At 40.8% G+C, this 10,671-nt stretch overlaps 1 protein-coding gene across 4 annotated transcripts in view; it reads right to left on the bottom strand.

Moving 5' to 3' along the window:
• THADA (THADA, armadillo repeat containing) overlaps nucleotides 1-10,671 on the bottom strand; it is a 368,709-nt gene that overhangs the window by 111,345 nt on the left and 246,693 nt on the right. For all 4 annotated transcript variants that reach the window (XM_019516368.1, XM_019516370.1, XM_019516371.1 and 1 more), the window contains exon 32: nucleotides 243-328. In XM_019516368.1, coding sequence (XP_019371913.1) covers nucleotides 243-328 — 86 coding nt within the window. The remainder of the gene's footprint in view (nucleotides 1-242; nucleotides 329-10,671) is intronic.

Here is a 10,671-nt window from a genome sequence, read left to right as displayed (position 1 = left end):
CTGCCTGCCCTCCCTTGCTAATTGTTCCCCCATTGCTTGCCCCCCACCACTGCTTTCTCTGCTGCCACAATAGGGGGCCTAATACAAGATGATCCTCCAATAATTAGCTTCTATACATGAGAAATACTACGAATTTGTAATTCACATAAATATGAGAACCAATGTATCTATGTCCTCTCCATATTTAATAGAGTTCAGAAATTCTCTGCAGCTGACTTAGAAGTATATTATTTATGACTTGCCTTTTCTTCTAGATTTCCCAGCGTAATCAACCATCATGACCAAGATATCAAGATATGCAGCTCGGGTCACAAAACAAGGATTTTGCCTAGAAAACAAATTGTTGAAAGAATGTTAGTTAATAATAAAATTCCTGCACTGCTTAGGCTGCCATTCAACTACAAAAAAACCTGCTAAATTGGAAATCAAAATAACTTAAATCTATTAGGCTTAATTAGCACAGAGGACCCAGAGAGTCCCATTCTGGTCCAGACCAAACCACTGCCATCATATTCCCCTCAACACCATATCCCTTATTTCCACATTTCACATTTCTAAGTACAGGCAGTCCTCGACTTACAACGTTTTGACTTACAACGTTTATAAATTAACACCCTGTTTCAACTTTATGACGTCAGTTTTGACTTTACAACAACGGATCCAATGCCACACCAGCGAACAAGTTTGCTGCGTTGCCCATCTCACTGGAGAGCATCTGTCCAAACTTCTTTGGACACTTTCTTTAAGAAAGCAGACAAGACTCCAGAAAAACCTGCAGCCAAGACTCCTGAGAAGACTCCAGCAAAGAGCCCTTCAAAAAGTCCAGCCAAGAGCCTTTCAAAAAGTCCAGGAAAGACACCTCAAAGAAGTCCTTCTAAATCAATATGATTGGTATTTACAATACAAATACATTAATGTAGCTATATTACTCATCTATAATTGATTGAGTACAAAATTCTGGGTTATTTTTGGTGAAAATAGGGTACCAGGCCTTGGTTCAGGAACTGAAACCCCATTTATAACAGTGTTTCCTATGGGAAAATTGTTTCCAAGTTACAGCATTTCGATTTAAGAGAGAGTTTTCAGGAACCAATTGTGTCATAACTCTGAGGACTGCCTGTACTTTATTTAGGAGACACACAAATTGACTTATCAGTTATGGCAACCAGTCTGTTTATTTTCCTTATTGTTAATGCATTTAATTAATCAACAGAACAAAATCAAGAGGCTATATATCCTCCCCAGCCCACCACAAACTACTGGAAGAAGGACACTTTGTGCCTGAAAGGCTGTCTGACACTGCTCCTGAACAGAGGCATAATGGGGCAGCCAGGCACTTGGGGAAACAGCAATTTCTGGTTCCTGCCACCATTGTGCTGGTACAGCTGTGGCAACAGCAACGGAACTGGTTTTTTCCATCCGCCCAAAACCAGTGCCCAGAGTGGATGGTTGCCCCGTCCAAGTTACACCACTGTTCCCAAAATGTACAGCTGGTTCAATTAATGATATCACACAAAAAAGCCTTGCATCTTGTCCATTTCCAGGACCGCTGTGATTGTAACAACATTCCAACCTCCTTTCATGAGTTTGTCAAAAAGCAGCCCACAACACCAGGGGCTGTTGCACCAAACTGCTGCACCTTTACTTAGACACAGTTAGATTTAGACCCTGTTAGCATAAATTGGGATTCTGGTTTAATTTTTCAAACCCCCCACATTTAATACTGGGGCCTTCCTTTTTATAGCATCAGTCAGCTGTAAACCATTTTCTGCACTGTAGCAAACCACAAGTAATTCAAATCATCTGGACAATTAGAGAGTTAAGCGAGTCTTATTTCTTCATTTTTCTTTACATTACTATCACTGCATGTTATAGCCAGAACGGCCTTCACTGGAGCATAACTTACAAAGTAAAACAGAAATGCGTTGCAACGCATTCATAAATGGATCTAGTGAGTGTGGGGGGAAGGGGGATAGCTTGCATTTAAAAAAAACCATGGGAGAGCCAAGCCAATGCAAGCTTGAGATGTGACTAATACTCAGTGTTCTATATTTTTACTTTAGCTGACATTTGCTTTGCCCGCTTATCTTTTAAGTTCAAAACTCATTCAAGAATTTGTTAATTAAATATATTTCAGGAGAGATTCTCAGTTTCACAACTTCTCTAAAATTCTAGAAAAAAACAACACAGTGGAACATTTTTGCAAGTTTACAAAGATATACAAAACCCTGACATGCAAACTACAAGTTTGCCTTCATACCCTCAGTAAAAGTTTTGCAGCTGTGTTTCACTATGGAGGAGTTAGTCCCTGACAGCAATGGAAAGACCAGCTATCGTAACACATTCCCTGGAAAGGGAAACTCGGTTATGAATGTATATAACCTAACGTGTTAACCTTGCTGGACAATAACTTTTTCATGCTGGATATATCATCCTTATGCACCACTCTATGCAACCATCTTTAAAAAATATATATATATATATCCAACATATGAAAGAAATACAAACCCCTGGTAATTTTTTTCCTGCCTCTTTCTGCATGGGAAAGATTAGTTATGGGACAATGCAGAAAGAAACTACACCCATTTCTGAATAATTAGCAGGACGTGGTAAAAAGTGGTCTGTATTGTACCTGTATCACTATCCGCAGAATACACTGGGCATCAGGGGTGTGCGAAACGAGCTGTATTCAATTAGGATTCAACCTGAATGGCGGACAGTGATTCGATTAGTTGATTCGGATCACTGTCCCGATTCGATTCAGCTGAATCCTAACCTGAAGATTCGACACTGACTAGGAGAACCAGCAATTCGGCCATAGATACAGTTATACCTTGAGGTACCAAGTGCAGTTCATGAACACTGCAATGGTGGGGCAGATGGAACATCCCACAGGAATGTGCCCCCCCCCCCAGCTTGGCAATCAGCCTGGGGAGGGGCCTGGGGCCCCTCCAGACCCAGGAGACACCAGTTGCCAAGCCAGGGGGATGCTAGGGGGCCCCCCGGCATGCTCCCTGGTCGACCCAGAAATGGACTGTAAGTGCTTCTGGTCCACTTCTGGGTCTGCTGCCAAGCATGCTGGGGACCACCCCCGTGCTCACGTGGGACGTTCTACCATCTCAGCGTTCATGAGCCACACCTTGTACCTCGAGGTACATAGAAAAAAACATATAAAGCTGTGTCTATGGCCGAATCGTCTAATCTCTCCGAACTGATTTGGCCACTGAATTGGACTGAATCTCCGCTGAATCGAATCAGTGACTGAAGCTTTGCACAGCCCTAACTGGGTATTATTTCTAGTAATCTGAAAGACATGAACATATAATTGATTTAGATTTTGTCATTTAAAGAGAGGTGGTCATAGTCCTTTTAAATGAAAAACAAATCAGTTTACCATCATACCAGTCCTATTGAATTCTTTCCTTTTGGATTGTATTAAGGAATCTTTCTTCGTATAACTGATGACTTGACTGGTACTTCAGTGTGAGATGGTGAATGTAGGTATAAATTTAAAGTTTGATAGAGCAAACATGAGATCTTATTATCATGAGTAATTTCTTTTACCAAAATAAATACAGGAATTGGAAAGAAAGATTGGAAATGGGCAAATACAACCCAAGAATTTCCAGTGACGCAGCTGGGCCCATAAATTTGAGTTGTGTCAGAAGATGCTGGCTCTCAGAAACAAAGCATGTTACAGTTTTCAGACCATAAGAGTTCCAAACACTATTTTAATTGTCTTTGGAGATATTCACTTGCAAATGAGTTGATGCCTTAATGCCTCCTGCAGAACGTGCTACATTAATGGAAAGCCACTATGATTATTTCATGCTGTATATTTATAAATAGTTTACAATGCCCAATACAACACAGCTTGTATATGAATTTATGAACAACTACACAACTTTTAATACTGGTTTTTGGATTTTCTTTGTCCCCTATAAGCGAAAGAGATAAAATACTGCAGAGAAATCAAAACACACTACAAATTTAGAGTCAAAAGCTTGCCCAGAGTACAGTTACCTACCATGAAGAATAAGGTCCATAGGAAGCCACCATAATTTCAACATGCCTACATGTGCACATACAAATCAACCAGTTCAAGTATTTACTTCAATACTAAGTGGAAATTGCAATTCTTGTCTGTATCAATGTTTTCAGTTTTTCACAAACTGGTTTTGCAGCAACTACAAGAAGTTCAAAGATCTGATGCTCAATGTACCAGAAAAGAGAATGACTAAAGAGATGACCTTAGACCAGGGTTTTTCAACCTTTTTGGGCCAGTGTATTTCCAGTGGCTGGATGCAGAGCAGTATAGCCCCGGTGCCCAAACGCTGAGCAAAGAGAGGTGGCGCATGGCTGGATGCTGAGTGGGGAGGGGTGAGGCAGAGCAGTGGCAGCTGCTGCGTGTGACATTCTCTCCCCACCTGCATCCAGCTGGGCAGGCAGTGCCTGTATGGGATGGTGTTTGGTGGCGCTCCGTCCCTCCCTGCCCGCGCGTACCCCCTACGGCCTTCTCACGTAGCCCCAGTTGACAACCCCTGCCTTAGACAAATTAAATAGCAAATTGATGGCTCCAAAACTATCACACCCCATTACCTGGATTGAGGACAATGACAGCTCTGACAGAGTTTAATTAAACCTGGAGTGGATGCTGGGCATGCAGTATTCCAATTGGAGCTCGGAAACCACAAAGGAGGGCTTTCATCTAACGTAAATTTTCAGTTTGTATTCTCCCTTTCCAAAGAAACACGGCTGATGCAATCTTTACTGAAGAAGTAAAGACAGCATCAGAAGCTTCTTTATTATCTCACGGCAAGCCAAACATTTGTTCGTGGCTTGTTTCATTGCTCTGATGTTGAAGTAAAATTCCTAGCAATATATGCCAGCTGGACAGAGCAGAAAATTCAGTTTTCCCCAAAATCAAAAATTCCAGTGTTGCTTGGACTGTAATAAAGATTCACAACACAATCAGAAATTGATTTGTATAATTCACCCAGAAGTGGGAGACCATATGTTGATGCGTTTATTGTTTTAAGTTGGAAGTCTCCAAAGGAAAGACAGACCCTCAGGTGCCACTACTCCACCTTCTGCATGAACAGGAAAGAGAGATAATTGTTCCAGAACATACATGCAGAACCTGGACTTGACAAGACTGGCACACATGATGGTATGTCTACCTTACAATCAGGGTAGGGACTAAAATGTAGTGTAAAGGTACTGGTAAATGAGTTACCTCAGATACCAGAAATGGATTAGCTGCAGCAGCTTGGAGTTCAGTGTGGACTGATTTATCCTGTTTCCCAAGGAAAATAACCCCACACTTCTGCAGCTAGACTACTACTAGTACCCAAGCTATAAATTAAACAATGGCTCAAATATCTCTATGCTATACACCAGTCACTGCTCTGTCTGCAGTGTAAGTGTGACACAAAAATGGAAAATTTTAGTTTCTACAAGCGCTATTATTTTTTTAGGCTGACTTTTCCTAGATTTCCAACATTCCTAAGATTAATCAGACACAACCTCTGAAAGTCAAGTGGCACCAGGAAGCCCATTCCAACATTTCTTGTAGCACTGTGTGATGTCTTGTTTGGCTATTAGTTGCCCCTGCAAGAGACAAATTTAAGACACAGGCTGTCTCCTGGGTTTGATTTCAATGCCAGACAACATAGTTTAATACTGTATGAACTTAAACCCAACTTAAATCTTAGAATATGTACTCAATTCTCTCTGCACCAGAGGATGCCTACACAGGATGCCTGTTATAAAACAAGAGATGCATTATTTTGGGGGGGAGGATGCCCAGAATCTTTCAGAAACTTAAGTTAGTAAGAGGTAGGAGCAAACAGACCATCACTTGAGTAAGATGAGACCTTACAGGAATGTCTTTTAAAGTCAATAGGGAAGGAGATGATAAAGAGAGAAGAGTCAGGACTCTTAGCCCTCCCCCCCGTACACAGTAAGGAATTTGGTAGGGTTAAAGGTTCAAGTTCTTCACCTGAAAGAACCCACTGAATTAGATGTATGAAAGGGAAATAAAGTTTTGTCTGAGGCCCTCAACTGCAGTATTTTCTTTTAAGCACTTTTTCTTTTTTTGTACACTGAAGCAAATGTAATGATTAACGTTTCATCTTTGTATTTGCAATTGAACTTTGGAACCAAAAAAAATGAAAAATCAATTTTGGTAATCCCCTCAACACTAAAAGCTGATGTCCACAAGTTATGAAGCATCATCACTGACATTTGGGTTAGACTTTCATGACTGGCCAAATCTGTATTCCAAGGCTAAAGAAATCAATATTAATGCTGATATGTGAACATAAAAAGCTGCAGTCATTAGTAAAAATAAACACTTTATGAGTTGACAGAATCTGAGCAAGATTTTAAGAAGAAAACGCTAAAATCAAAGTAAAACAAACAAAATAAACAGAAAAACCTCAATCTCCCCCTACAGAAAAAACAATAAAACACCCCAAAACCAAAAAAACCCTTCAGATATTCCTTTTACTTTGTGGGTTCACATTTGATTTTCTATGACAAGGCTCAGATTAAGCAGTTATATAATATTGGATCACTGGGGTAACAATAAGTTATTTGTTTAAAAGAAGAAACTGACTGGTATGTGAACCAGGAAGTGTACACTTCACAAGCTATTCTCCCTCTGCTAACGTAAATCTGAACTGCTAGGCTTAGAATCTTAATGTGCAATATTGGATTTTGTTCCAGCTGGCTTTGGAGTGTATAATCATGTTTGAGCCCCTTTGATTTGTCTTCTACCTTTACCTCCTCTAAGCACCACTGATTGTAGACTAGGTTTATATAACATGAAATCAAACCTTGCTCTCTCTCAGTCTGAAGCTTTGAAAATATTTTTTTGAACAAAGTTTGTTTAATCTTTTATAGTAAAGTCATGCTCAATACATGGCAATAATTGGTTGGCTTGCTTTGGACTGCAAAAGCTGACATGAACTGAACTGGCATTTATTAGAACAACCCAAGAGTGTTAGGCAAGCTTATTCCGTGTATCGTGCTCATTGGACCAGGTGTATACTGCAGAAACAGTACCTGCCTTAACTTCTGACACTAGGTGCCTGTTGAGTCACTGGTGTATTTTAAAGGAAGTAGATACGAATGAGTTATGGACCAAGTCACCCCCTATGTTGTTTCCTATGTTAAACTCAAACCCATGACCTCAATTCTGCCAGAGCAATAAGAAAGGATTTGAATCACGAATGCAGTCCCGACCTCATTTCTACCAAACTCGGTAGAAGTTCTTAACCCCAATCTCTATTCATTTGAGAGTGTTACTTTTTGCAGTCTGAACTACATGGATATCCTTTCCTTTGCAGGCTTGTTTCATTCTTATCAGCTGTAACTTCCAATGGAATTATTTAAAGAGAATACTGGAAGAGGAGACACAGATCACTGTCTGGTCATTCACAAAGGTTTCTTTGCAGAAAAGCACACACTGTTCCAATGTTAATAAACATTTATTTGATTATAAAATACATACAGGAGTTCCAAAATATAAAATGGAAAACTATATTAATGTTATAATATCAGTAATGAACTCTTCTCTCAATAAAATCTGATATTTTCAAAAATAAGTAATGAACTTTGGCCTTGCTGTTTTTCTCTGTGATATAAATGTTGGAATAACAATTAGCTGGACAATTCTAACGTTGACTAAGTCTCTAATTTAGTCAAGTCAGTATCAATAAGTTCACTAATCAAACTGTGAGGATAAAACTATTTATATGCAACTAGGTAGCTAATACATAGCAATAAAACAGATTTGTTTATAACAGGATGGCAAAGATGTAGCCAGTGGGCTAGATCTGGCTCATGGAGCTGCTTGGACTCACGAGGCTACTAGCAGACCACCAGAAGTCGGGGAGTGTGGCCTTGGCATATCGTGGAGTCCTTCAGCGCTGCTGGCCATAGCCACTGGCAGTGGGCTTGGCTTGACACTGCTGACCCTGTACCCCTCCAGTCCTCAGTGGATTCCTGGACCCTTCACTGCCTCCAGCCCCCTTGCTGCCACTGGACCTCTTGCCACCACAGTGGCCATCCCCATGACCTGGGCTGGATTCACCCTGCAAGGTGCCCCACAATTTGGATCTGGCTTAGAGCCCCAGGTGAGTTTGACACACCTGATTTATAACATTTAACATACAGCATTTGTGGGATTGAAATAGGACAAAATATTTAAAACTGCTCTACAGATCTTTGGCACCATAATTTCCATGGTCTAAACTAATGCATTAACTTAAACGCTGCATAGTTGACACTAAAATCAAGGTGTATATACAACCATTTTGAAGAACGATGTGATGTTGAAGTAAACAAGGAACTCTTTTATGTTTCTTCACTGCTTGTTATTATCATTTATCACCCAATGTGTTTAGTCCCTGCTCCCTCCCAGAAACAAGAAATCCATTAAATCCTCTGAGAAGCTCCTTCTCCTCTTAGCAACACTAAGGCCCATGAAAGGGGCTACTCATGGGATCTGGTATTTTCCTTTTATTGAGACCTTTGTATATGTTACTGATATGTTCTGGTAATCTTCTACTAATGGGATCAATTAGTCTGTCTACCTAGTAGCTTAGTCATCCTATACTAATTTCTGCATCCCAGAGTGGACAAAATATTGTATGTTGATCAGCATTCCTTCAATGCTGATGAGACAGCAAAGCCCTTAAAATATTGTAGTCAACCATATCTCATAGATCAGATCCATAATCTGTTTATATACATGACTAGAAGAAGCCTGGAATTCCACTCCTCAAATCTTAAAACATGTTCTACAACATTTATGTCTATCTCAGAAGGAAAAGAAATGAGCAGCCCTATGATGAAGACAGGACATGCAGAGTGGTCACTTGGCAGTCCTTACATTTTTTGACCACAGTGAGAAGTAAATAGGGCAGCTTCTTCAGAGGCTGAATTCAAATTGCCATTATTCTTTATCTGTTCACCTCATTCTGTTCTCCCTCCCTCCCTCCCCTACCAGCCTCCCTTATAGAGTTAGACTGTTTGCTAACTCTGAAAGGATTCCCCCGCAGCACTAAAGGATTTTCTGTGTGCAAGAATAGACAATCTGAATTTTCCAATGAATGACTGCTTGTAACAGAGAAATCTTCTTGTGTGGGTTTATGTCCATGAAGATAAGTAGCTTCATTAATAGTTCAGTATAGTGGTTCTCAAACTGGGTGTTGTGAATCTCTTTGAAAGGTGCCACAGAGCAGCCACTGCTTCAGCCATGACCAGGTGAAACTGCCCCATGCACTTCTGTTTCCAGGAGACATGTGCAGAGCTCCTGAGATGAGTGTGGCAGGAGTGCATTAAGTCGACTTTTCTGAATTTAGTGGCACACAGACTGAGGTACACTGCTGTACTCTCTCAGTTGTTCCCTGTTTATGAACATGTTGTAGATGATCTTGTACCAATATGGTCCCTTAGCTTAAATGGCTCTTTTCCAATATTCATTAGGTAAACCTAATGTAGGCAGGGGCACCCAATCCTTTGGGATGCAGTTGCTTCAAAGTATAACTCTGCACAAGCCCTCTAGAAATAAAGGCATGTGGAGAACTTGACCTGGCTGTGGCACCCCTGAAAGAGACATCATAAGTGTTTATCAGGTAAACTGCATTATGAGGATATGATTATTCTTTATAAATTTGGGGTGTGAATATCAGACAAGACGAAGAGCCATTTAAGTTAAGAGACCATATCAGCACAAAATGAAGTATGTATAAAATGGTGATAAACTGAGACACTACAAAAGTGGTTCTCAAGCAGAGTACCACTAAATTCAGAAAAGTTACGGAGGGGGGCCTTGAGTCTAAAAAGGTTAAGAACCACTGGTTTAGTAATTTAAAGAGGTTCAAATACTGCACATTGCTAGGCTGGGGACAATATCACAGCTTCCAGAAATATAGAAGAGTTCAGAATACGCCAGGACTTCCATCCAATGGCTGCTCAGGTGCCATTATAAAATATGGCTAGCCTCAATACAGACTCAACCACCTTATTATCCTATTAGGAGAAACTATGCTTGTAGTCAATTCAATTTCTCTATTCCTAGTCAAATACCAAAAGTACATCACAATTTTGGCCACTCTATCTTAATGAATAACTGCACAAGATGTAAAGCAAACATTTGTCCCAACACAATTCATACAGAAGGAAAGGACCTTATTGACTGTGTCTGGCTTATATGCTCAGTAAATTCATAGAATCATAGAAGTAGGGTCGGAAGGGACCTTGTAGATCTTCAAGTCTGACCCCCCGCCTGGGCGGGAGAAAAGACTGGACTCAAATGAGTCCAGCCAGGTAGTCATCAAGCCTCTTCTTAAAGATCCCCAGGGTAGGAGCCAGCACCACTTCCCTTGGAAGTTGGTTCCAGCTCCTAGCCGCCCTAACTGTGAAGTAGTTCTTACGGATGTCTAATCTAAACCTACTCTCTAATAATTTGTGTCCATTGTTCCTTGTCATGCCAGGGGGCGCTAGGGGAAACAGTGTCTCCCCCAAACCCTTCTGGTCCCCCCTAGTGAGTTTATAGACAGTCACCAGGTCCCCCCTCAGCCTTCTCTTGTGAAGGCTGAACAGGTTTAGGTCCCGCAGTCTTTCAATGTAGGGTCTGCCCTGTAGTCCCCGGATCATGCG

Source organism: Gavialis gangeticus, unplaced genomic scaffold (genome assembly GCF_001723915.1).
Source record: "Gavialis gangeticus isolate Ggan-Ray unplaced genomic scaffold, GavGan_comp1, whole genome shotgun sequence".
NCBI lineage: Eukaryota > Metazoa > Chordata > Crocodylia > Gavialidae > Gavialis > Gavialis gangeticus.
Note: the sequence above shows the minus strand (reverse complement) of the source record. Positions and strands in the feature narration are given on the sequence as shown.